This window comes from Alternaria dauci, chromosome 2 (genome assembly GCF_042100115.1).
Source record: "Alternaria dauci strain A2016 chromosome 2, whole genome shotgun sequence".
Lineage (NCBI taxonomy): Eukaryota > Fungi > Ascomycota > Dothideomycetes > Pleosporales > Pleosporaceae > Alternaria > Alternaria dauci.
Genome location: NC_091273.1, coordinates 3,906,446 through 3,930,710, shown reverse-complemented (window position 1 = coordinate 3,930,710; position 24,265 = coordinate 3,906,446). Strand labels below are relative to the sequence as shown.

At 52.3% G+C, this 24,265-nt stretch overlaps 10 protein-coding genes across 10 annotated transcripts; 5 read left to right on the top strand and 5 right to left on the bottom strand.

Annotated features, from left to right (window-relative positions):
• Positions 1 to 2,784: 2,784 nt before the first annotated feature.
• Positions 2,785 to 4,078, bottom strand: ACET3X_003319 (uncharacterized protein; the record flags this gene model as incomplete). The annotated part of the gene is made up of 3 exons (XM_069448581.1): positions 2,785 to 2,843; positions 2,890 to 3,744; positions 3,793 to 4,078. The coding sequence occupies 3 exons, from the start codon at positions 4,076 to 4,078 to the stop codon at positions 2,785 to 2,787; spliced, it is 1,200 nt and encodes a 399-aa protein (XP_069309866.1).
• Positions 4,079 to 4,351: 273 nt separating this feature from the next.
• Positions 4,352 to 5,899, top strand: ACET3X_003318 (uncharacterized protein; the record flags this gene model as incomplete). The annotated part of the gene is made up of 2 exons (XM_069448580.1): positions 4,352 to 4,441; positions 4,493 to 5,899. The coding sequence occupies 2 exons, from the start codon at positions 4,352 to 4,354 to the stop codon at positions 5,897 to 5,899; spliced, it is 1,497 nt and encodes a 498-aa protein (XP_069309865.1).
• A 779-nt stretch (positions 5,900 to 6,678) lies between these two features.
• Positions 6,679 to 8,739, bottom strand: ACET3X_003317 (uncharacterized protein; the record flags this gene model as incomplete). The annotated part of the gene is made up of 2 exons (XM_069448579.1): positions 6,679 to 8,553; positions 8,653 to 8,739. The coding sequence occupies 2 exons, from the start codon at positions 8,737 to 8,739 to the stop codon at positions 6,679 to 6,681; spliced, it is 1,962 nt and encodes a 653-aa protein (XP_069309864.1).
• A 706-nt stretch (positions 8,740 to 9,445) lies between these two features.
• Positions 9,446 to 10,492, top strand: ACET3X_003316 (uncharacterized protein; the record flags this gene model as incomplete). Its single annotated transcript, XM_069448578.1, has 1 exon — positions 9,446 to 10,492. One exon carries the CDS (start codon positions 9,446 to 9,448, stop codon positions 10,490 to 10,492), a length of 1,047 nt encoding a protein of 348 aa, XP_069309863.1.
• A 56-nt stretch (positions 10,493 to 10,548) lies between these two features.
• On the bottom strand, positions 10,549 to 12,368 carry ACET3X_003315 (uncharacterized protein; the record flags this gene model as incomplete). The annotated part of the gene is made up of 4 exons (XM_069448577.1): positions 10,549 to 10,581; positions 10,634 to 11,128; positions 11,177 to 12,110; positions 12,160 to 12,368. 4 exons carry the CDS (start codon positions 12,366 to 12,368, stop codon positions 10,549 to 10,551), a joined length of 1,671 nt encoding a protein of 556 aa, XP_069309862.1.
• Positions 12,369 to 12,531: 163 nt separating this feature from the next.
• On the top strand, positions 12,532 to 13,607 carry ACET3X_003314 (uncharacterized protein; the record flags this gene model as incomplete). The annotated part of the gene is made up of 4 exons (XM_069448576.1): positions 12,532 to 12,670; positions 12,719 to 12,778; positions 12,830 to 13,217; positions 13,265 to 13,607. The coding sequence occupies exons 1-4, from the start codon at positions 12,640 to 12,642 to the stop codon at positions 13,605 to 13,607; spliced, it is 822 nt and encodes a 273-aa protein (XP_069309861.1). The 5' UTR covers positions 12,532 to 12,639.
• Positions 13,608 to 13,855: 248 nt separating this feature from the next.
• Positions 13,856 to 14,445, bottom strand: ACET3X_003313 (uncharacterized protein; the record flags this gene model as incomplete). Its single annotated transcript, XM_069448575.1, has 5 exons — positions 13,856 to 13,937; positions 13,988 to 14,089; positions 14,139 to 14,274; positions 14,325 to 14,368; positions 14,441 to 14,445. 5 exons carry the CDS (start codon positions 14,443 to 14,445, stop codon positions 13,856 to 13,858), a joined length of 369 nt encoding a protein of 122 aa, XP_069309860.1.
• Positions 14,446 to 15,082: 637 nt separating this feature from the next.
• ACET3X_003312 (uncharacterized protein) lies at positions 15,083 to 18,818 on the top strand (the record flags this gene model as incomplete). Its single annotated transcript, XM_069448574.1, has 4 exons — positions 15,083 to 15,124; positions 15,176 to 17,492; positions 17,541 to 18,690; positions 18,749 to 18,818. 4 exons carry the CDS (start codon positions 15,083 to 15,085, stop codon positions 18,816 to 18,818), a joined length of 3,579 nt encoding a protein of 1,192 aa, XP_069309859.1.
• Positions 18,819 to 19,468: 650 nt separating this feature from the next.
• On the top strand, positions 19,469 to 20,209 carry ACET3X_003311 (uncharacterized protein; the record flags this gene model as incomplete). Its single annotated transcript, XM_069448573.1, has 2 exons — positions 19,469 to 19,688; positions 19,737 to 20,209. 2 exons carry the CDS (start codon positions 19,469 to 19,471, stop codon positions 20,207 to 20,209), a joined length of 693 nt encoding a protein of 230 aa, XP_069309858.1.
• A 454-nt stretch (positions 20,210 to 20,663) lies between these two features.
• Positions 20,664 to 21,541, bottom strand: ACET3X_003310 (uncharacterized protein; the record flags this gene model as incomplete). Its single annotated transcript, XM_069448570.1, has 3 exons — positions 20,664 to 21,247; positions 21,356 to 21,412; positions 21,460 to 21,541. The coding sequence occupies 3 exons, from the start codon at positions 21,539 to 21,541 to the stop codon at positions 20,664 to 20,666; spliced, it is 723 nt and encodes a 240-aa protein (XP_069309857.1).
• Between the last annotated feature and the right edge of the window lie 2,724 nt (positions 21,542 to 24,265).

Below are 24,265 nucleotides of genomic sequence, written 5' to 3'. Positions count from 1 at the left end.
CATCGCCGCGTATTATCACGGAAGATGCTCCTCAATATACACCAGTCAACCCAGCGGAGACACCAGAACAGCTAGACGATGACGATGTTGTGCTCTCAGTCCTACAACAACGTCTATGCAGCCACAAGCCTGTCAAAACAATGGCGGAGGATCTGGTGCGACAAGCCTCAGCTACTGAAGTAAGGCACCAAGTGATCGATACGGAGCAGCCAATACTCTCGCCTCCAGTGCGGCAAGAACAGCCAACTACGACCTCGAAGCCAGACTTGCAAGTAGAGATCGCACCTACCATATCATCTCCTCCTGTACAAGTAGCGGCCTCTCCGGTACCCTCAAATGCAAGTCAAAATGGTGTTGGAGAGAAGAAGTCCGTGCCAGTGCAAGCTAAGCGACGAGCTGCACACGTACGAAGGATGCAGCTCGCTTTTGGTGATGGATCCACGGCTTGAGAATATCTACGGAGATAATATGGTGTATTCATATTCATAATGCTAATATATTTTCCCCTACACGTGTACCGAAGAAGAGAGAGTAATTCGTGTTAGCTGGCCTTATCTCCTGACGTCACTCACAGTTTATAGGACACGCTGGCAACACCCAAGTCGAAAGGGCACGTCAATCTGTTAAAGAACACGAATCACCAACCAGACAATGAACACTCCTTGTGGTTACTATCCATTTCGCAATAAGACCCCCATCCCCTCGAACCGACCATTTGCTATTCTTGTGGGGTGCCGTATCGATTCTCTCAAACCAGCTAGACATGTTTATAAATAACTTGGTCCATAAACATAATCCAATCAGCAATCTTTCCCGACGTCAAAGCCCCACCACATAGATTCCAAAGTTTCCACATTGTAGAGCAGTTTGTCCGAACGTACTCTAGATACGACGGATGGACACGACATGGTCTGTCTATTCAGTCCTGGTGATCGTAACGTAAACAGTAGAGGGTTGGAGATATGTAGTCAAGGTCGGGGTAATGACTGAAGGTTTGGTGCTGGTCGTCTTCCAGAGAACGGCAGGAGGCGGCGTGGCTTTTGTAGCGCCAATAGTTGAGAAGGTAGTCGTATAAATCCTGGTGCTTTTGTCAACGGCGACGGCGGCGAAGCCAACGGCGGCGAAGGCGAAGCTGACGGCGACGAAGGCGGTGGGCTGCATCTTGAAGGGTGGTTTGTAGCTGGGAGTTGGGTCAGCTGGAATGCGGGCCAATGAGAGTGGAAGAATGTACGTGTCTTTGTAGAGTCTAAAGGACGTTAGCTATGTTGATCTTGTGAATACAAATAGGGATGTAGAGGCAAGAAGGAGAAGTTAGTAGACATAAGAGAAATACGCATTTGGAGCTTGAGAAGAAGACTGTTGGCGAAATATTTGTGGTGGATTCGACTGTGACTTTACTCTCAGCTTGCTACTTCCTCTACCATACTTGAAGACCATTTCATCATGATACCAGAGGATTCCGATGCGATATCGGAAGGACGAAGGGCCTGGAATTGTATGATAGGGTGAACGAGGATATCGAGGCAGGGTCTATACATCATGCAAAGCCCCAGAACTCGATATCATGGTACTACCAAACGGCTGAGAGGAGGCTGAGCAAGTTCATTGTTCGCAGATTACTCACAGATTTCTATTTTCGTCAATAGGCGATTCTTTTCAATACTTTTGCACCAAAATATCCTTGTAATTATATCTCTTGCCTTCGGTCCCTGCGCTACACGAACTCCACATTTATGGTCTACAGATTCCCGCAGCCCTGCATATGTTTTGACGTTCCATTTGCTGGTGCACCCGTTCTCTTTCATGATGTGTTTGCGACCCACTGCAGCCATTGGTGCTATGTTGACCCATAATCGGCGAATTATAAACTCAGCGATGCATGTGTCGTATATGTGATAAAAGACTTTCCAATAAGGGACAGTAGAATTATAGATGATCCAGCTGCATTGTGGGCAGAAGTTTACAGCGTATGGTACGTGTACTAATGCTTTGCTGTGGCCCGAGACATTCGAGCCACAAGACACTCCAATATCGTTTGAAAAAAAATAGTGTTAACGATGGATAGAGTATCGACTTACAGGTACATCATCACCAGCTCGAGAGATCGCGTCGTCAAATCGGCCAAGTCACTGGATTCGCCACCACTACGGAAGCACAAAGACTTGGTGTGTAAGCAACACAAACATTCGCGACAACAATGTGCGCCTGAAATGACGTATGACCCAGTAATGAAGTATTGATGACTTGATTCCACCCTCCACCTGGCAGGAGGTGGCGTTATGATTACCACTATAAGCGACAGGGGTGATGTTTTTGACCTGCCTTGGTGTTCGTACAACAGCGGTGCCGCATATGGTTACGGGAGACCAGACTCTCAAGTCAAAGATCCGCGATCCAGAGCAAGATTATGGTGCCATGAAATGAATCGTGGATTCGGATCATTATAGTATAGCAGGGAAAGTCGAAACTGGATCTAATCATCGAATTAGAGCACCGCTAAGAATCATCGAAAGCTATCGAGTTCGCAGGTTGTAGGTACGTCATGGGTATTTGTTACAATTTAGTTCTGGCCAGAATCGCAAAGTTAGCCAGGGAAAGACAAGCCTCATGGTGGAGGTGGGCTTACTGCTCGGCTAGAGAGCCCCTTCCTCCACTTCCAGTGCGCCGCTCGGAGCGGGTAGTATTCCCTGACTGAGCGTCTATTCGACCTCATGACCTTGAATGTATATGGCCGACATGCTTCCTGTTCGTTTTGCGCAATGCGTTTCTCCTCCGCTCGAAAGTCTATGAGAGCAGGTCCGCAACGTTCATGGGCATCTCATCGATCTGGGTAGAGTAGTACACTGCGGGAATTAGCGAGTGATTTGAGATGAATCCGGTGAAACTTACACTCAATGTCACGGAGAATACGAACGTCATCCTGAGTGACGAAGTTGATAGCCACACCCTTGCGTCCGAATCGCCCGCTTCGACCGATCCTGTGGATGTAGTTCTCACGGTTCGAGGGAAGATCGTAGTTGATGACCAGCGACACTTGTTGCACGTCAATACCACGCGCCCACACATCGGTTGAGATGAGCACGCGAGAGTTGGCCTGGCGGAAGTCGGCCATGATGCTGTCTCGCTCCTTCTGGGGCATCTCTCCATGCATGGAGGATACGGTGAAGTTGGCCTCACGCATCTTGTCGGTGAGCCAGTCAACCTTGCGGCGGGTGTTGCAGAAGATTACTGCTTGTGTAATGGTGAGTGTGTCATAGAGATCGCACAGCGTGTCAAACTTCCACTCTTCCTTCTCGATGGCGATAAAGTATTGCTTGAGGCCCTCTAGCGTCAATTCGTCACGCTTAACCAGAATGCGCACGGGGTCCGTCATGAATTTGGTTGTCATCTCGAGCACATCGTAGGGCAGGGTGGCTGAAACGACCACGACCTGTGTCGCGGGTGGCAAGTAGCGGTAGACGTCGTAGATTTGTTCACGGAAACCACGGTTGAGGAGCTCATCGGCTTCATCGAGAACGAGCATCTTGATGTTGCGTGTGCGAAGGTTGCGGCGGCGAATCATGTCAGCAACACGTCCCGGGGTTCCAGAGACAACGTGCTGGCCGTAGTCGAGCTTGCGGATGTCCTCGCCCACATTGGTTCCTCCGACGCATGGGTGGCATTGTACGTTCATGTAGTCACCGAGACCGACGATGACCTGCTGAATCTGGGTCGCAAGTTCGCGAGTGGGCGACAGTACGAGTGCTGTATCTCATTAGTATGGTCCTGTCTGCCAAACCACATATGACGTACCCTGCGTCTCGCGCACAGCCGTGTCGATGACCTGAAGGATAGAGATGGAGAAAGTCGCAGTCTTTCCCGTTCCGGACTGCGCCTGCGCGATAGTGTCGCGACCTTTGCAGATTTGCACAATAGCACGTGACTGCACGGCTGAAGGCGATTCGTAACCGTAGGCGTAGATACCGCGCAGCAAGTTCTCCTTGAGGTGCATGGCCTCGAAGGTTGGCGCGACCGTGACCTCCTTGGAAGTGGAGAACTCCATCTTGTCGTCGGCATTTCGATCGATTCCGTCCGCCATTTTGTCTATGATTTCGGGGGTTTGTATCGGGTGTACGGTAGTTTTCGATGGGCGTTCACGATGTGCAAGAAAGTTTGGGAGCAGTTGCGCCTGAGCTTTGCGGAGGGCCGGAGCCTCGGCGCGCTAGCTCCGTTTACTAGCGCGTTTTGCGATTTATGTCGCCGCGACAACCTCCACCAGGAGCTCATACTCGTCACCGCCGCAAAGGTCTGCAATTCACTACCGAACCACTGCTATACAAGAGACTCATAGTTCCTACAGGCGACCACAGATATGCTTTTGGAAGACCAGCGCCAGCTTCACGAGGACTTGGAGCGCCTCGAGGACGCCGCTGCAGAGCGCCTTCTCGAAGACCCCCCACACGTAGGCACATCTATCGCATCTGTTGCCAGTTGCATGCTAACATTACGTCAGATCCGCGATCGTCTCGCACGTGACCACGATATTGCGCGCTTCCTAGAGCAAATCGAAAGCCAGTCGAGTCGCCTCTTGAAGATCTACCAAGATGAGGACAACAAGAAGGAGGACGAGGTGCGCGCCATCACCATGGGAGACCCCATGGAGTCTTTCATGAAAGAAATCGCATCCATCAAAGACTTCCACAACCGATACCCAAACGAGCCCGTCGAGAATCTGGAGAAGGCCTACAAGAAGCGCTCACCCGAAGAACACGTGCAATCAATCGCAGCCATCGACTCCATGTTCACTGGTGAAGAGGGCTTTGGTCGCTTCTTTGACCTGACTACGCTGCACGAGCAGTACTTGAACCTTCCTGTTCAGCAAAACGCGCGCCGCCTGACCTATCTGCAGTACCTCGATCTGTTCGATGTCTTCACCCCTCCGCAATGCAACATTCGGCGCGAGCAGAAGAAGTCAGAGGCCTACTTTCATTACTTGAAAGCCCTACAAGACTACCTCGAGAGCTTCATGCGACGGACGAAGCCGCTGGAGAACTTGGACAAGCTCTTCGCTAACTTTGATAAGGAGTTTGAGGAGTTGTGGGAGAAGGACGAAGTTCCTGGCTGGGAGAAGAAGACATCGGCATCGGCACCAGTCAACGGTGAAGCACAGGGCGAGGGTATCTGGTGCTCAGCTTGCAAGAAGGGATTCTCGAAAGAGACTGTCTACGAAGCACATCTGTCCGGCAAGAAGCACAAGAAAGCAGTACAGGAGGGTCAGAATGGCGCGCAAGACGGTGAGAAGCAGACAGGTGGTGCAGCAGATTTGCAACGCTTCAAGGAGCGTGCGGTTGCCGAGCGAGAGTTCCGGATACGAAAGCTCGCTGCAGCCATGCAGACGGAGCGCAGCGATACCAAAGTCAACGTCGAGCGGAAGCAGGGTATGACTGAGCGTGAGCGACAACAAGAGCTGGAGCAACTGTACTCTGAGAGACCTGAGAATGGTGGAAAAGAGGAGGATAATGAATCTGATAGCGAAGACAAGATCTACAACCCGCTCAAGCTTCCACTTGCCTGGGATGGCAAACCGATTCCTTTTTGGCTTTACAAGCTCCACGGACTTGGCGTCGAATTCCCCTGCGAGATCTGCGGAAACTTCGTATACATGGGCCGGCGCGCATTTGACAAGCACTTCAACGAACCCCGCCATATCCACGGGCTCAAGTGTCTCGGAATTACCAATACTACCCTTTTCAGGGAGATTACCAGCATCAAGGAAGCGGAGGATCTGTGGCGAAAGATTCAAAAGGACCAGAAGAAACAGAAGCTGCTTGCTGAGAACGTGGTCGAGATGGAGGACAATGAAGGCAACGTCATGCCTGAGAAGGTCTACCGGGATTTGGCTGCAGCTGGCATGCTGTGAGCGGTTGGATTGCTTCGGCACCCACGTCACTCTCACTCCGTCCTTTCTCGATTGAGGAGAACCTTTAAATCCGCACATCGCTTCGTAGCTGCATGGATTCAAATACCCAACGCCATTCCATGGCGACGTCGTAGAGAATCAGGGAACCATACCTGTAAGTCAAATGGCGTTTCTTTGCTTCATCGGTACCACAACACCGGTTTGTTGCTTTTCATTCCGTCACTCTGTGATATCAATTTGCTGTCTTCCATGTTGGTGCCATGCATAAATTCTGGCTTTCGTTTGCCTTTTCAAAGGAGCTGACAAGGCAGACGAACATGTATGGCTGGCGTTGTGGAGTTGCGTCTATGAAAACGACTCTTCATATGAACGACGGTGTACATTAAAGTTGTGTAGAACAAGATATTATAAGGCATGATAGTTGCAAGGTCGCTTGTTCGACCAAAGATGAATACTGTTCACCAAAACTTTGTGTTCTTCCTCCTTCAACTGGGTTGAGTATGCTTCTGCCAACTTTCTGCACTAATGTCCATTTTCTGAGCGACTGCATGGTTCTCCTTTGGCTCGCTCAGGGGCTTGGTACTTGAATGTGATGTTGTCACCACCGTTCTTGGCGCTTTGAGGAAACTCACTTGTGTCCAGGGATCATCCGAAGTCTGTCAACCACAAACGAAATCGTGGTGTACTGGGAGGATACAACAGGCATTTTGGACATGATATTCAAGCTTCGCAAGGCTTCCGCATCTATACTCATATATACACCCTTCTACAGTTACAATTTACTGTTCCAAAAACTCCCACAACCCTTCTCCATTGACAAAATCACCCCAAATAACGTTGACAAGCCAGTAGTCCTTTCGCAGAGCCCCAAGCAACGTGCTGCTCGCACTCCTCGGTGGGTAGATCCTCTGCCACTCTTGGAAAATGCTAAAGGCCTCGTCAAGCCAACTCCTAAAGCTGACAGCTTCGATGATAGTCGGAGTAACAATCTCCTTGCCAGCAAACGTACCCCATGTAACCGGGTTCACACCATCTTCTTGACTAGCTTCAAACTCTCCGGCGGCGTTACCGGCGAAGTATGTGATTTGTTCGTGAGCGTCGAGCTTGGGTTTGAGTGCAGCAAATTCAGAGGCAGGAATGAAGAACTCGACAAATGGCTTTTGGAAGACGTAGCCGTTCTTGGGGCCCCAACCAAAGACAGGATCAGTCGATTTGACGCCGTTGACAGCAGGTTGCGAGGCGACTGTCCACCATCCCTTTGCGTTAAGGGCGAGCAGCTGCTTGCTGATGGTCAAGGTTTCAGGCGAGAGACTTTGTTCGCTCCACGGTATAGCTTCAAGGTCTCCTTCGATGTGGCGACGGAAGAGCTTCGAGATATCATCCTTCTCTACTGGGTGACCCCAAAGCTTGAGGGCTTGTGGCGTTGAGACGTGTAGCGTTGGACCGTAACCGTCGATCTCACCGAACGCAGGTGAACGCGCGTCACCCCAACGACCGTTGGGGAAGTCGTCCCAGGTGGCTTCACGACCTAACGAGCCCTCACCTTCCGAGATCGCCAGCGTATTTGCGCGGGTGTTGATTGGGCCCCGCGGCACACCAGCCTCTTCCTCTGTGGCTTCATACGAATGATTGCTTGACTTGGCAGCGGACGAATGCGATATGATCACCCTGTTCCGTGGGCCAGAGTTGACAGCTGATGATCGCCGCCTGTGAGGCACAAAGCCATTCGGTGGTGGCTCAAGGTTGATAGCGGGTGTTGTCTCTACAATGACATCGTCATCGTCGTCTATGATGGATGGTATGAGGTGCGTGTCTTCCACAATATGTGACACCGCCTTCTCTAGATTCAATGTGTAGAAGTGGAATCCTCTCCTACAATTGTCTGGTCGCGCCTTGATGTGTTCCACCATTTCGTCCATAATCTTGACACCCACTTGCTTCACCAGTTCGTCGTCGCTCTTCACCGCGTCCAGTCGGGCCAACATATCCGAAGGTAGCTTCGCATGCGATAGTGTGGTTGTCCGAAGCAAGATCTTGTACGACTGTATCGGCATCAACCCCGGTATGATCGGTATCGTCTTGAATACTCCACTCTCGTGCTCTCTCAGCATCTTCTCAAACTTGTCGTAGGCTTCGACATCGTAGAACAACTGGGTCATGATAAAATCTGCACCAGCTTTTGTCTTCTCAACCAAGAATGGCAGGTCGAACTGCGGATCTTGATGCTGAGGGTGGCTCTGATCCGAATGACCCTCCGGATACGCAGCGACACCGATGCAGAAGTAGTCTCCATACTCTTTTCGGATATATTTGACAAGATCAATTGCCCAAGTGAAGTCTTTATTCGAGTCCTGTTCTGGCGGTGTTCCTTCATCCCTATACTCTTCGCTGCGTGGTGCATCACCCCGTAGTGCCAGGATATTCCGTATGCCCAGTACTTTGGCCTGCTCGAGCGCGTCGTCGATGAGCTGGCGGTTCATGTTCGTGCATGTGAGATGTAAACATGTTGTGAGGCCTAACTGGCGCTGGCATATCTCTGCGAGTTCGAGCGACTTGGTGGCAGTTGATCCGCCGGCACCCCAGGTGACGGTGACGAAGAGTGGTCGAAGAGCCTGTGACATGCGCTCTAATCGAGTTTGGAGGTTCGCAAAACCCTATGAGACTATTAGCGACTACTTTCGGTTGCATGGCCTCCTATAACCTTCCATGCTCCGTCCCCTCCACGTCCGTCGCGTGCAAGCGGGGCAACTCACCATTGCCGTTTTCGGCGGGAAGAACTCGAGAGAGAAGTAGTTGGCGCCATCGGGCAGCGCATTGATCTTATCCGTAATCCTCTCCATCTTGGATTCGCGACTGAGGGTAGAGGAAAAGATGGCGTGGCGGGAGATGTTGTGTCATGGCTGCAAGAGGTGAATGACAAAAAAGTGAGGGCCGCTCATCTGGAAGCCGCGGGTGGGGCACGGATCTGCAGCCAGGATAGTTATCCTGTATCGGCGCGCTACGTCCAGCATTTAGTTCAAGCGCCGGCAGGACTATGCAACAGGCACCTCACTCTGCGGAGGTGGTTGGTTCACAAGGAGTTGAAAATTGTTGCAAATCCATGCGACGTCAACACACAGTGTATCCAGCTATTCAGACGGAAAGCGGTATCCAAGGTACTTGCCCACGACCCCGCAATGCTACCTTTAATCGAGCACTATGTGCGCGATGGAAATATGATACAAGATAAAGTCAAGTCTTTAGTTGTGGTGCGCAACGGGATCCATGGAATGTTGGGCAACCTCTACCGAAGCGGGGTCCCGAATGTCAACATGACACTTCCAAGCTTAACGCTGCAAGTGAAGTGCATTGCAGTGCATAAGTAGTACTCGTATTCTTTGCTTATGAAAAAAGCTATAATCTCAATAGGCCGTGACTCTACTCACCGCATATGGGTTTTAATGAGACATCCAGAAACGTCAGGCTACGATGTTCATTATCATATTCATCCTGACCCTCCTCTTAGCACACACACCCACATCTTCATCGCAGCAAACCACCACCAACATGACACACCCACTCCCCGAACGCATAGACGTCCATTCCCACTTCCTCCCACCTTTCTACCGCACCGCACTAGCAGCAAACGGCCACTCTCATCCCGACGGCATGCCCGCAATTCCCGAGTGGTCGCCAGACCGTCACTTGGAAATGATGAAGATCGCCAATGTCTCCAAATCTATCCTCTCCATCTCCAGCCCCGGAACACACATCAAATCCAGTAACGTCTCACTGGGCATAGACCTAACAAGGCAATGCAACGCTTACGCCTCATCTCTCAAGCAACAACACCCCGATAGCTTCGGCGTCTGGGCTGCACTCCCGTTGCCAAATATCGAAGCAAGTTTAGCCGAGATCGACAAATGTGTTGAAGAAGGCGTGGAGGGCTTCGGATTACTGACGAATTATCATGGGTACTATGTTGGGGACGAGGCGCTGGACGCTGTCTTCGACAAGTTGAATGACATTAGTGCGACTGTGTTTATTCATCCTACAAAGCCTTGTATGAAACACGGAGATGGCGGCAATACGTCCCAAAGTACAGATGCACTACCATTCGGCGAACAATACCCCGTCCCAATCTTCGAGTTTTTCTTTGATACTGCAAGGGCGGTAATCAATCTTTTCAGCTCGGGGACAGTGGACCGGTGTCCGAATATCAAGTTCATCATTCCGCACTCTGGAGGTGGATTACCGCCGCTCATGACGCGATTTATCCAGTTCTCAAATGTGGTACCGGGAGGACGAACGTTGAATGCCTCAACGGTGCGGAGGCAGCTTGACGAGCAGTTCTATTTTGACCTTGCGGGATTTGTTTTTGACGGAGATAGTGGAGGCAAGGGCCAGCTGAAGGCATTTATCGAGGGATTCGAGATCTCGCACGAGAAGTTGTTGTATGGAAGCGATTTTCCTTTTACGCAAACGCAGTTTGTGAAGGCGTTTGCGGACAGAATGAAGGATGGGTTGGAGAACTTATTTGGTGAAAAGGAAAGGGAGGAGATCTATCAGGGTAATGCCGTCAAGTTACTGGGCAAAGAGAAGGGTAAAATATAAGGTGGTAGATAAGAATGCACATGCGAATGATCTGCTGAGTGTGCAACAGTGTCTATCTATATGTACTTGTAGGGGTTCATGATGCCGTTCTATCTGTGTCAGCCTAGGGCGGAGGTGGAACGAGCGGGCAGGGTCACTTACAGGATCGTAAAGATCCTTGATCTGCTTCATGAGCTTGATCATGGTTTCACTCTTGCTGTATCCAATGTATGGCTTCTTCGTCACTCCTAAGCCGTGCTCGGCACTGATGCTGCCGTTTCGCTTTTGTACCCACTCGTACACGAAGGGCTCGAGCTGCTTCTCGACAGACTTGTCGAACTTCCTGACTGGAATGTTGAGGTGCAGGTTCGCGTCACCCATGTGACCGTATCCGACAACATCAACTACAGGATGCGAGGCGTCATTGCCAAGCAGACCAGCCTCGGTCAAGCGATCGCGTGTTTCGTTGACAAGATCGTAGAGCTCAGCAATGGGTATCGACAAGTCGTACTTGTAGACACCTCCGTCGTGACCGAGACACTCGGTAATGCCTTCACGCCATGACCAAAGCTCTTGAATTTGAGTTTGGTCTTGGGCAAGAACACCATCCGATACAACCTCTGTCTCCATGACGTGTTCAAGGAAGGCTTGCAATTTCTATTCAAGTTAGTCTTCAGGTTTCATGTACAACCACAGCTGGCTTACCTCGTTATCGTGGTCTGCGTTCGAGCCACTGGTTTCAATCAGACAGTAAAAGGGATACTCGCCTTCCAGCGGCATCTTCTTACCCTTTACCCTGTTGACCAGCTTTTGTGTCCGACCGTCCATCAATTCGAAGGCTGACAGGATCTCAGACAAATGTCCCTTAGCCTCAATGTAGGCTTTCTGGACCTTCTCATAGCTTTCGAGACCAAAGTACGCAACATTGACAGCAGGCGATCTTCTTGGGCAGATGATGGAAACTTTGGTGATTATACCAATCGTGCCTTCTCCACCGATGAAGAGTTGCTTCAGGTCATAGCCAGTATTGTTCTTCCGGAGCGTGGAGAGATCATCTACAACGGTACCGTCTGGCAGGACTGCCTCGATTCCTAGGACATTTCCGTGGAAGCTACCATATCGCAGGAGACGAAGTCCACCAGCGTTTGTCGCGACGTTGCCACCAATGTAGCAAGAACCCTTGGCACCGAGATCTAATGGGAAGATGTGGTTCTTCTCAGCGAGAAAGTTGTCGGCATTCTCCAAGATTACGCCAGCATCAGCGACAAGGATACCAGATACTTCGTCGAAAGACCTGATTTCGTTCATCCTCTGCATGTTGATCACAATCTCGTCGAACACAGGCACGGAGCCACCAACAAGCCCGGTGTTACCACCCTGAGGTACTACAGCGAGCATGTTGTCATTGCAGTATTTGAGGATCTTGCTGACTTCCTCGGTAGATTTGGGTTTCAAGACTACTTTGGTGTGGCCACGGAACTTGCGCATCCAGTCACTGTTGAAGGCCTCAATGTCTTCCGATGCATCCTTCGTCACACCATCTATGACTGCCGAATCGGAACCCAAGAGACTCTTGAAGTAGTTTACATGCTCCTCGCTGACCTTGGCAAATTTTGAGTCTCTTTGGAGATGCGGGTACCTGCTTCGCATCAGCAAAATGCGAAAAATGCTCAAACGTCGGCACATACGACTCGGAAGTAAATTTGATGGACTGTGCCGACGCGGTTGGGCCCTTGACTCCGCCATGCTCGTCTGGCTGGTGAGGCTCCGAACTCGCAGAAGTAGTACCCGTCCATCGGACTTGGCTTGCTGGTCGCAAATATTGATAACGCGATGCGACGCGAGAAGACAGGGCAGTTCGTCGCAGGGACGAGACAAGGCGCGCTGAAGATGCCATTATGGTTGACTGAGGAGGCAATGCGACAGCGGCGGAAATAATTAGTCGCCTCGATGAATATCTACCATGATGACATAAGTTGACAGGGAGCGCACAGGCCAGATGGCTTGGCGTAGTTTAGGCGGGAGCAGCGACGCGGACAGCTCTGGAGCTCCGAGACCAGCTTGACGACAGTCGTACTCTATTGCCCCACCACTTCCTCTCATATCTCGTTGCCGTATTCCACGGAAATCACAGACAACCCGCACATCACTTCACAAAATCTCTCACAATGGCATCCGGCTACGATCGAGCTCTCTCCGGTACAAACAACCAACACTTGAGGATGCGGGCCTAGCTAATTGTGCCAGTCTTCAGTCCTGACGGTCACGTCTTCCAGGTTGAATATGCGCTCGAGGCTGTAAAGCGAGGTGCGTAGTCTGCGAAAGAGATGGTAAAGACTAGATGCTGATTCGCCCCAGGAACATGCGCCGTTGGTGTCAAGGGCGCGGACATAGTAGTACTCGGCTGCGAGAAGCGATCAGCAATGAAGTTGCAAGATACACGCATCACACCCTCCAAGATCTGCCTCGTCGACACCCATGTTGCCCTCGCCTTCGCTGGACTGAACGCCGATGCCCGTATCCTTGTCGACAAGGCCCGCCTGGAAGCACAATCACATCGTTTGACAGTCGAAGACCCGGTATCGATAGAATACATCACCAAGTATGTTGCAGGTGTGCAGCAGAGATACACGCAGAGCGGTGGTGTCCGACCGTTCGGCATCAGCACGCTGATAGTCGGCTTTGACCCCAACGACAAGACCCCGCGCCTGTACCAGACCGAGCCTTCTGGTATCTACTCAGCATGGTAAGTTGCGCTCAAAGGAATGAAATGCGTATGCTAAGACAACGTAGGAAAGCAAATGCCATCGGCCGATCGAGCAAGACAGTCCGCGAGTTCCTGGAGCGCAACCACAAGGAAGGCATGGACCGGGAAGAGACGATCAAGCTGACAGTCAAGTCGCTGTTGGAGGTAGTGCAGACTGGCGCGAAGAACATTGAGATCGCAATCATGGCGCCTGGAAAGCCCATCGAAATGCTGCCAGTCGAGGACATTGAGAAGTACGTGGAAAACATCAACACAGAGAAGCAGGAAGAGGCGGCGAACAGGAGGCCTGGACGGCAGCCCGGTACAGGCCAGGCCGCTATCCTGACCCGTCCGACTCCAGCTGAGGGCTCAGGAGCTGGTGGCGCGTAGAAGCGTGGTTGACGAGTGAGGGCAAAAAGGCATGGACAGCAGTGGCGTCTGGTGATAGACTTTATGAACCCGTATAATGCAGATACGACCAGCTAGTGCTCATAAATGGCAATCTAGCACACCATTATGCTCCTTCCCACGTCCATCCCCCCGCTCGTCGCGTGATGTTCCTTGGTGTGGTATCCCTGCCCTGCTGCTCAGTAGCCTGTGTTACGCATAGTATCGCGAATCCCCATGCCCGCAGTCGTTCAACCCAGCTTGTTGGGCGCCTCCTTGACATCGAATATCGTGCGCATTTCTTCGCCCCGTACACGGTCGTCCTTGAGCATGCTGAAGAGTGGTTAGAAGTGCGCGATGAGCTGTACTCGAAGGCGACATACCGGGAGTCTATGCGGGCGTCCTCGCCTTCGACTTGTAGCGATGCCTTGGGTGTCTTTGCCTCTAAAACGAAGTGGTTATCGCAGTGCGGGCAGTACTCGTCGCTACCCTTGGTCAGCCAGGCGCCATGCCAAACCTGTGCCTACTACTCACGCATCCTCGAACTCGCGCGCATCCTTGCGGAAGGCTTTCTTGCACTTTTTGCAGATGAAGACCATGTCAAATGTCTGCATGAGCGGGTGGTCGCTCTGCTCCTGGTGACATTCTGCACAGTCGAACCATTTCTTGCCTAGCATTTCTCAGCATTCATGGCGCCCATGTCTGTCACGGGCGACATACAGCACGGCGAGCGGATGGAGACTTGGGCGTTGAGGATGTGTTTGCTGCATGGGCATCAGCCAAGCCGCGGAGGTGATTGCGGGGAGTCGCGGAGGCGAGGAGGAAGGCGTGCTTACCACATGGCGGGTGACGGTGAAGTGTGACTATACGGCTACTATGGACTGTACAACAGACTGACGGCTGCAGATTGCCCAGGTGCTAGTTTGGCGTGTTGATTGCTCGTCTATAATTCGCCGGTGCCTGATCGCCTTGCCGTCGGTGGTGTGCAGGGTTCTGTGCTGCTTAGCTGTGGGGAATGGCAACAGCAAGACACGACAACACCGCTTCAAGCCGCCCGCGCCCAACGCAGAGCAGCAATATCCATCGCCCGCACGCTGGAGACGTCGCCTGGGCGGATTGGAGAGGACCTCTCAGCCGCGTCTGCATTCCGACCGCTGCTGAAACACTTGCACCCCCGCGCTGTCGCCGGTATTCCCTGTCGCCGAACATTCTTAGCAGGACAGTGTACGCGTCTCCACTAGGGAGCCCTACAGTCGCTCTTGGGCCTCTACCACGACGCACCGCCACCGCATCCACCACCACCACTCCCTCTATTTCTGGACCGTGTCCGCAGTAGCGCTGGCTGCATGACCGCCCACGGGCGACAGCCTCCCTTTCCACCATCACCAGAAGCGCCAAATGGGAAGAAGACCTCACTGGTCGATGCGCAGCTATAGGATACCCTCCGGTGCCGGCTGACGACAACACAAACACACATCATGGAGAACCAGCAAGAGGAGACGCAGGATGGCTCCTCCATTGTGAGTACGGCTTGTTTGCAGGACCAGAGTAGTTGCTGACTCCCAGTACAGAAGCCAGTGTCTTCCCTCCGCGCCCAATTCGAGAACCTCCTCAGCACAAACAAGTCGCCCGCGTCTGCCACCTCGCGACAGCGCTCTCCTGGCGCCAGCGACCGCCTTCCCATGCCAGAGGACAATAGGAGAACAGACGGGCGCATTTCCCTAGACATGCCGAGGGATAGAGACTATACCGAAAGACCTTCGCCCAGTGTGGCCGACTACAGTGGGAGTGGGACAGTGACGCCGCGCTCAAACGCCCTCGGACGGTCCCTATGGGGGAATCCAAAACCCAGACCGACGTCGATGATGGCTTTCTCTCCGCCCAGGTCGCCTACAAGGTCGCCTCCAAAAGTCACCGTCCAATCACCAAGATCGCCGCCCAAGTCTTCCGCATCCCCCATACACTCCCCGCAACCTTCGAAACCGATCTCGCATGTCGCACTGGAATCGCCCGCTTCCGCGCCTGGTGGGAAGAGATTCTTCAAAATGCCCAGTCGCAATGGCACTCCTGGTGCGGATGCGAAACCCGTCTTCCCTTCACATACGGGCAACGGTCCTTCCAAGGATCCACGAAAGGGCGACCGACCGGTATCGTCTGCGCCGCCTGCACCTCCACCTGTAAATCGAGCCGGAAAGCCCAAGATTCCACCAAAACCGCTCTCTGTTGATGCTGCAGCTCGCGCAAATCTGGCACCTGAAGCCACGTCGGACGCTGTGGATGTGTCTCCATTCAGTACACCGCCCAGCAGTAGTGGAGACAGCGTCAAGGGAGAGGCTTCTCCGCCAGTTATTCCAGGCTTCTCTAAACCAAAATTTACTCCAAGCAACAATGGATACTTCCCAGCCCACCCCATACATCCTGCAGTGGCCGAAAAGCTACCATCCAACGAGTCTCGTATACCTGGGAAGCAACCCTTGAAGAAGACTATGCCTCCGCCATCACCGAACGACCAGCCAGAAGACCGCCCATCGTTGCCCATGCGACGAGAGAAGGACAATTTCGATTTGCGGAAGAGCGTTCAGCTGCAGAGAGCAGCAGCTCCTGATTTGCCAGTGCGACGATCTTTTGACCAGACCCGGCCTGGTCAGTTAGTACAGGAGACAAATAACAAATTTATGCCGCCTCCCCGGCGCACCAACACAACTGGGGCCATATCCGCTAGTCCCGGAAAAGCGTTAGAACCCCCGAAACCACCGCCTCCACGAAACTCTGGGGAAATGCGACGGCCTTCGCAGCCGTCCTTACAAGCCTCGCAGCTATCACAGCCGTACACCTATGATTCGGACGAGGAGGACACGGGCGCAGAGAAACAACCGGCGACTGCCCTAACAGACTACCCGGACTCGTCACAAGCGAATCGAAGGCCACCAGTGTTTCCGGATGGCGTCGCTGGCATTCCGACAGGCTACGAGACCAAGTTATTTGCGATTTGTGGCGATTACATATGTACGACTGGATACGTGACCAATGTTTGGAACATTTTGAATGGCCGACTGCTTATGAGTCTTGCCCATGGTGATACAGTCAAAGCCACAGCGATTGCGTTCCGGCCAGCCAAGGATGTCGAAGATGAAGGCAAGCGGTTGTGGCTAGGGACCAACACTGGCGAAATGCATGAAATTGACATACCCACACAAAGTGTAGTGCACACTAAGAGTAACGCGCACGCGAGGAGTGTCATCACAAAGATCTTCCGCTACGCCTCAGAAATGTGGTCTCTCGACGAGGACGGTGTCTTGCACATTTGGCCAGCAGACGAGTCAGGATGCCCTTCCCTGCAGCAGGCGCCGCTCACCTACCGCATCCCTCGGGGAAGCACCTTTTCCATAATCTCGGGTTCCCAGTTGTGGGTAGCTTCGACAAAGGACATACGAGTTTACGCTCGCACATCAGACAACAACTACTTCCAGCAATTGACACAGGGACCTCTATCTCAGCTTAATGTCGGAGACGTCACTTCTGGTGCCATCATCAGCAGTCAACCGGATAGAATGTACTTTGGGCACGCTGACGGGAAAGTTACAATCTACTCCAAGAAGAGCTTTGAGTGTCTTGGAATTGTGAATGTCAGTGTGTACAAGATCAGCTCCCTGGTTGGCGTTGGTGATTTCCTTTGGGCCGGGTACAGCACTGGAATGATCTACGTGTACGAGACCAAGTCGACACCCTGGAAGGTGTTGAAGGATTGGAAAGCACATGACAAGCCAATCGCGGGCATCCTGGCCGATCGCACCAGTATCTGGAAGCTCGATAGATTCCAGGTCGCGTCTTTGGGCACGGACACAATGTTGCGAGTCTGGGACGGGATGATGAAGGAAGATTGGCTCGGTAAGTGGGGTAGGATTATCCTCGCCGTACCATACTAATATGCTACAGAAAACTTGATGCAACAACGCGATTCTGAATACTGCGAGTTCAGAGAGCTCTCAGCACGAGTCATGACATGGAACGCCGGTGCGACCAAACCCGCAAATATACGGAATACAGAAGAGGATCGCAATTTCTTCCGAGAAATAATCGAACCTGGTAATTCTCCTGACATCCTCGTCTTTGGCTTCCAGGAGTTGGTAGATCTGGAAGACAAGAAGATCACAGCCAAGAGCATTTTCAAGCGAAAGAAACACAAGGAAACATCAGAAAACGAACACATGTCCCATCAATATCGGGCGTGGCGAGACCATCTTGTTCGTGTTCTGGAGGAGCATAGCCCAAACGAGAATTATGTTCTCTTGCACACCGCCAACCTTGTCGGTCTATTTACCTGCGTGTTCATAAAGGCTTCAGAACGGACAAACATCCGGGACGTATGTGCAGCTGAGATCAAGCTTGGCTTCAGCGGTCGAGTTGGCAACAAGGGCGCGCTGGTGGTGCGCTTCTTTATCGACGATTCGTCTCTCTGCTTCATCAACTGCCATCTCGCAGCCGGTCAAACACAGACCGTGCATCGCAACAATGACGCAGCCGCAATCATGGAGAATGCGCCATTACCGAAGAACCGCTCCCCAACTTCGTGCGCAAACTACTTTGTTGGAGGTGGTGATGGATCTATGATTTTGGACCATGAGATCTGTATCTTGAACGGTGACCTCAACTATCGCATTGATGCAATGCCTCGCAACAGTGTTATCGCTGCAGTGCAGCAAGGTAATCTGGCGAAACTTCTTGAGCGCGATCAGCTGCTTCTGTCTCGCAAACGCAATCCGGGTTTCCGCTTGCGCGCATTCACAGAGGCGCCCATCAACTTTGCTCCTACCTACAAGTATGACGTAGGGACAGACAATTACGATACCTCTGAAAAGCAACGTTCACCAGCATGGTGCGATCGGTTACTGTACCGCGGCTTGGGTAGGATCAAGCAGTTGGATTACCGGCGACACGACTCCATCAAGGTCTCAGATCATCGTCCTGTCAGTGGAACGTTCAAGCTCCGCGTCAAGACGATCAACTCGAAGAGACAGGATGCCACCAGAGACAAAGCCGAAGTTGAGTTTGAGGCAGTGCGGCGGCGGATAGCGGGAGACATCAAGTAAGTCAAATCAAACAATGAATCAATCGGAGGCTCGTCGTACTGACAAACTTTGCAGACTCGACTACCTGATCAATGTCTTCGGCCTATCCAGCAAAGAAGCTCAGAAGCTACTGAAAGGAGCTTGAGCCATTCCAGGGCTTCCACCAAACTATTGTGGAACCCTAGACGCGGAACCAGCCCGTCGTTAGCGCAAACTTCAGCCTCATCAGCTTTCGTGGATGTGGATGCGGAAGACAGCATGTATCGTAAAATACGATAGTCTGAGCAGACGCACCAATACCGACGATGTCAGGGTTATGGGCTACGGCTCATGGCAGACAGCGGCGCAGGATCGATCGAGATGAGGTGCGGAAAGTGGGACACTAGGGAAGAATTGACGAATGGGATAGTGTAGAAAAAGCATAGCATTGGCAGGCGAATCTGGGTTCCATGTCTGAGCGTTTTCGCTGACGGAAAGGCGCATTCTCGTTGACGATCGATACCCGCAACGGGGATGAGGAATCTAGAGCACGCGTTGTCGCGTAGCAGAGTTGTGGTCATGGTGACGTCAGATCAACGCGCCTCCCAAATAAAGCATCAGTGATGACGGTGAGCAAACAGCAAAACCGCCCACGCACCCTCACCATTCCTTCTTCAATCACCACTTATGTCCGCAACTTCAATTGCGTTCCGTCGCCTACCACTATTGACGTCCTCAAGAGCTCTACCCCGTGCACAACTTGTAGCTTCACACCTCACGCGACAGCACCCCACATTCTCCACAACTTCCTTCAGAATGGATAAAGAGCAGGTCAAGGATCAAAGCCGTGGCCAGGAGACGACTGGAAAGTCCGAGTGGAAACAGCGCCCACCCTACCGCATCCACGAGAAGAACGAGAACTTTGACGCCAAGTATGAAGCCAACTGCCATTGCGGAAAGGTCAAGTATCAGCTCAGCCGGCGAGAGCCTCTAGACAGCAAGCTGTGCCATTGTACCACCTGCCAGACCCAGCATGGTATGTTTCTTAATGAACTTCTCTTAGAGTACAACTAACATCCGTCAGCTGCACCTTTCCAGTGGGCAGCCATCTTCCACAAAGAAGACATCAACTTCACCAACGGCCACCACGATCTAGAGTGGTACGACCCAACTGACAAGTCCATCGAGCACAAGCTCCCTTGCAAAGTCCGCTGCTCTTACTGCCATTCGCCCATCATGGACGAGGGTCGCAACATGATTCTGCTCTTCCCCTCGCTCGTGCACCTCAAGACCGACGAAGACAAGGCCTACTTCAAGCCCCGCTGCCACATGTTCTACGGCCAGCGTGTCATGGACATCCCCGACGGTCTTCCCAAGTGGAGCGGTCTGAGCGGCGAGTCTGATCTCATCGAGGACAGCCCGCCGGACATGGTGCGCGAGCATGAGCGTAAGCGCGAGGAAGAGAGGAATAAGAAGATGCAGGAGGGTAAGCCCGACGAGGTCACCAAGGAAGGTACTATGGGCAGGAACGAAGGAAAGGGCTCCAACTCCACTTAAGCAGTGGACCGCTCCCAGGGTGGAAGAACTACTTCGAGGCATGCTTGCTTTACATCACATGGTCGAACCTGTGGGTTTCCAGGCATGATGTATGCCCATGACGAATAATGTATGATGACATGATATCGTCGGGTGGGTGGGAGGAGGCCGTGACAAGAGTCACGAGCCCGTAAAAAGTCATAGATAGCATATCCGAATCTACAGATGTGCATGGACAGCAAGACCAACAATCACTACGAAATTTATGCTCGCCACTATGAGAATGATGTAAGGTATTGCCTGAGTCAGTTGATGGTCTGGAACATATATAATGTTTCTGTATGAGGTCCTGCAAAGTATGGCTTTCCAATATATCTTCGTCTATGAACCATTATGCAACTTTTCCTCTATCCTCCTGGCTTCTAAGTTCTATTCCGAGCTGTACAACCTTGCTTCTCCAGCTGACCACAAAGCTCTAAACACGGGGCCACAACTCTACCCCAAGGCAATATACCCAAGGTGTACCCTTCCACTGTACATCATCCCTCACAAACATAAACGCATCATCGACAACTTTCTCGCAATCATACTTCAAGTCTTCGTACTGGCTTCTTGGTCCTCCAAATCTAACCTTCATCTTGTACCCACCAGAAAGGAAAACTTCTGCATAATCCAGCGTCATGCAGTCCCTAAACATCTGCCTCTTCCCTCCAATATACACTGTCAATGCGTGGACGCAATTCGCGGGGTCGTACGTGCCTCGCTCAAAGGCAGCGGCAACGGTGTTGCGCAGTACTTCGTACACGTCGGGGCGGCCGCCCCAGTACGAGTCTTGGACTGAGACGGTGATGGTCTTGCGGACGTGGCTGTTGGTGTAGATGCTTAGACCGCGGGAGGTGGTGTAGACGCTGAATGTGGCATGGGCGTTTGAGCAGTGTGTACTCTGAGGGGGGCAGATGTGCTCAATGGCAGCCTGGACGTCGTGGTAGAGAGTCTTGCTGTCGCCGACGTTGATGCCGGTGGTGCTGAGGGCGAGGGTGATGGTCTCTGACTTGTGGGCTGGGGGGTGGTCAGACATTGAGAGTATACCTAATTTAGTACTAGGATAAAGATATGAATGCGTTTTCTCCTGGGTAACTTGTCTTGGAGGGGACTTGCAAAACGTACAGTGCACAGGTTGAGTATTATTGTAGCGATTGCTGTGTGATACTCCAGAATCGCCGACTGCAGTGGTTAGCGAAAGCGTCTTGAGTCTAGGTTTCGGTACTCACTGCTCGCATTGCCAGTGGCTGGTGCCGCAGCAGCGAGCATGCCGCACGATGCGGTGATGGTGGCAAGAGCGAACAGCCTCATGGTTCCATCCTTGTTGTTCTTGTGTGGCTGTAATCGCGACGGGCCGGCGGTGGACGTGTAGACGAGGAGAGAAAGGCAAGGACCCCGTTATGAATCGGTACTAGTTACTGTGACTGGGGAAAGTGAGGACGAGTATCGTTGTTTAGGGAGGGAGCGACACGAAGCGACTTTGACAAGAAGACGACGAGACATCAGAGAATAACAAACCAAAATGCTTGAGCGAGACGATTTGGAACGGAATTATACGAATCAAGAGCATTTGTTCATTCAGGCTACAGCAGAGCATATTCTCTCTACTAAACCACTACTACATTACTCTGAAAAACCAGTCACAGCAGATCCACACACAAGCACAGTGTTACAACTTCTCAAAATCCCAAAGAACGTTTATTTGCTCTTACCGGTAGGGATCTGGAACGCGACAACCGGCTCTCCGTGTGCAAAAGCGCGATCGATACGGAAGAAGCCCTTGCGGTCAAACTGCACAATGTCGTCGACCTTGAGGTCCGCGACATTGCAGTCAGCCATGGCCTTAGTCCTGAACTCAGTCTGCGGGTTGAGGAAATCCTCAAGCGTGTCCTCAGGCTCTAGCTTGTCCTTTGTGATGAGGTAGTCAAAGTCAACAAGCTCGATAGGCACAAGCTCCTGATCGTTGCTCAGCCAAGTGACCTTCTTAGATGTCTTTTTGACGTCTCCTTGGAGATGTAGCTCAAGCTCAAGGCCGGTGACGGTCTTTAGGCCGTGCTTGGCCATCTCGAGGGGGTTGATAGAGTGGCTAATTTTGCGCACGATGGCGTTACCCCAGTTCATGAGGGTGATCTCCTCGTCTTGAGCGAACGATTGTGCGTCTGCTTGCTCCATGATGACAGACTTGCTGAAGACGATCTTCTTGTTGCCGAGGTCGTACTTGGCGTGTTTCGGCTTGTCCTCGGAGATGACGCCCTCACGCGCGCCGATGATGGTGACGGGAACGCGACCTGAGTCATCAATGGCGGTGTATCGAGCTGCAGTCGGCTCGATATGCTTCTTGTTTGTGGCCCAGAAGGCGAACCAGTCCTGGTTGACAATGTTCTTGGAAGGACCTTGCTTGAGGATGAACTCGCGCAGAGCAGGGATGACGGCACCGTGGCGACGGACACCGCGCACGGTAGGCATGCGCGGGTCGTCCCAGCCCGATACGATACCAGCATCGACAATCTTAGTGAGCTTGCGCTTGGACAACACAGTGCGGACAAAGTTCAGACGCGCGAAACCCCAGTTGTGGACCTTGCGAAGTTTGAGGTTCTTGATGAACCATTGGTACTGTGCGTCGCGATCGTTATACTCGGTTGTACGCAGCGCGTGGGTAACGCCTTCGAGCGAGTCGACGATAGGGCAGCAGAAGTCATAGGTAGGGTAGATCTTCCACTTGTCGCCAGTGCGGTGATGCGCCTGGGGGTTGCAGCGATAGATGACAGGGTCGCGCATGGCCTTGTTGGGGTCATCGACAGACATTTTGGCGCGAATGCACCACTTCAGGCCCTCCTCGCTGCCCGTCTTCATCTCCTCGAAGCGCCCAAGGTTGTCTTCAACGCTAGAGTCCCTGCGAGCACTGGCGATGCCGTTCATACGCTCGTCACGCATCTTCTCTTGCACTGTGTCGTCTGCGTACGCCAGTCCATCCTTGATGGCCTGCACACAGCTCTCGTAGAGCTGGTCGAACCAGTCACTGGTGTAGGAGACCTGATCTGGCTTGATGCCGAGAAGGGCGCAGTCCTCGACGATGGCATCCTGGAACTCTTGCTTCTCCTTGGTAGGGTTGGTGTCGTCGAATCGGAGCAGGAGCTTGCCCTTGTACTTTTCGTGCGCGAAGTAATCGTTGAGCAGCGCTGCTTTGGCGTGACCGATGTGAAGGTAACCTCTGCGATATGGTTAGCGGAGAGCAGCGAAAATCGCCGAAGAAGAGTAACAACTTACGAAGGCTCAGGTGGGAACCTAGTGACAATGCCGGTGCCATCACCGACATCCTGCAGGCCAATGTCGTAGTTCGCATCGTCGTTCTTACCTCCCTCTTTCTTGCCCTTGCCCTTGGCACCATCCTCCTTCTTGCCTTGTCCTCCGACAACAACCACGCTCTGGGGGTACGCCTCCTCAATGTACCTAAACCAGCGGCACAGGTTCTTCATCAAGTCCTGCTTGACGAATGCGTGCGCAACGCGGTTCTCGCGGATAGTCTTCCATACTGTGGTATCCGCGTCGGAGAGTGTGTAGCCGACAACATGGGAGCGGAGAGTGAGGTGTGCGTCAAGTTCGAGGAGGTGGGGTTCGATTTGCTTGAGGTTGAGGGGCTTGAGGGCCTCGGAGCGCTGTTGCCATTCGGCGATTTGCGCGTCCATGTTGGCGACAGTTGCTTTGCGTCTACCACGGGTTGTTGAATCTGGACTGTGTCTGGTCGTTGGGGCGATCGTTCGTAATGGCAAAAAGTCGTAGTGGGGTGAACTATGACGCGGGGCAACACGGAGCTTGGCAGGTACGAGTCATTGCATGGCTGCCTGCTCCACCACGACAATTTAGAGATCGTGTTATTACCAAGATACGCCGTAGTAGTATTCTCACACCCTATATCCTACAATAAAACGCCGGGAAATGCAAAGCGCTACAACGGCCGTGGCGGTCATACGAGTAACCAAACGCTATCATTACAAGTCATAAGAGAAGTCGAAAACACAAACGTCGCTACGCGAT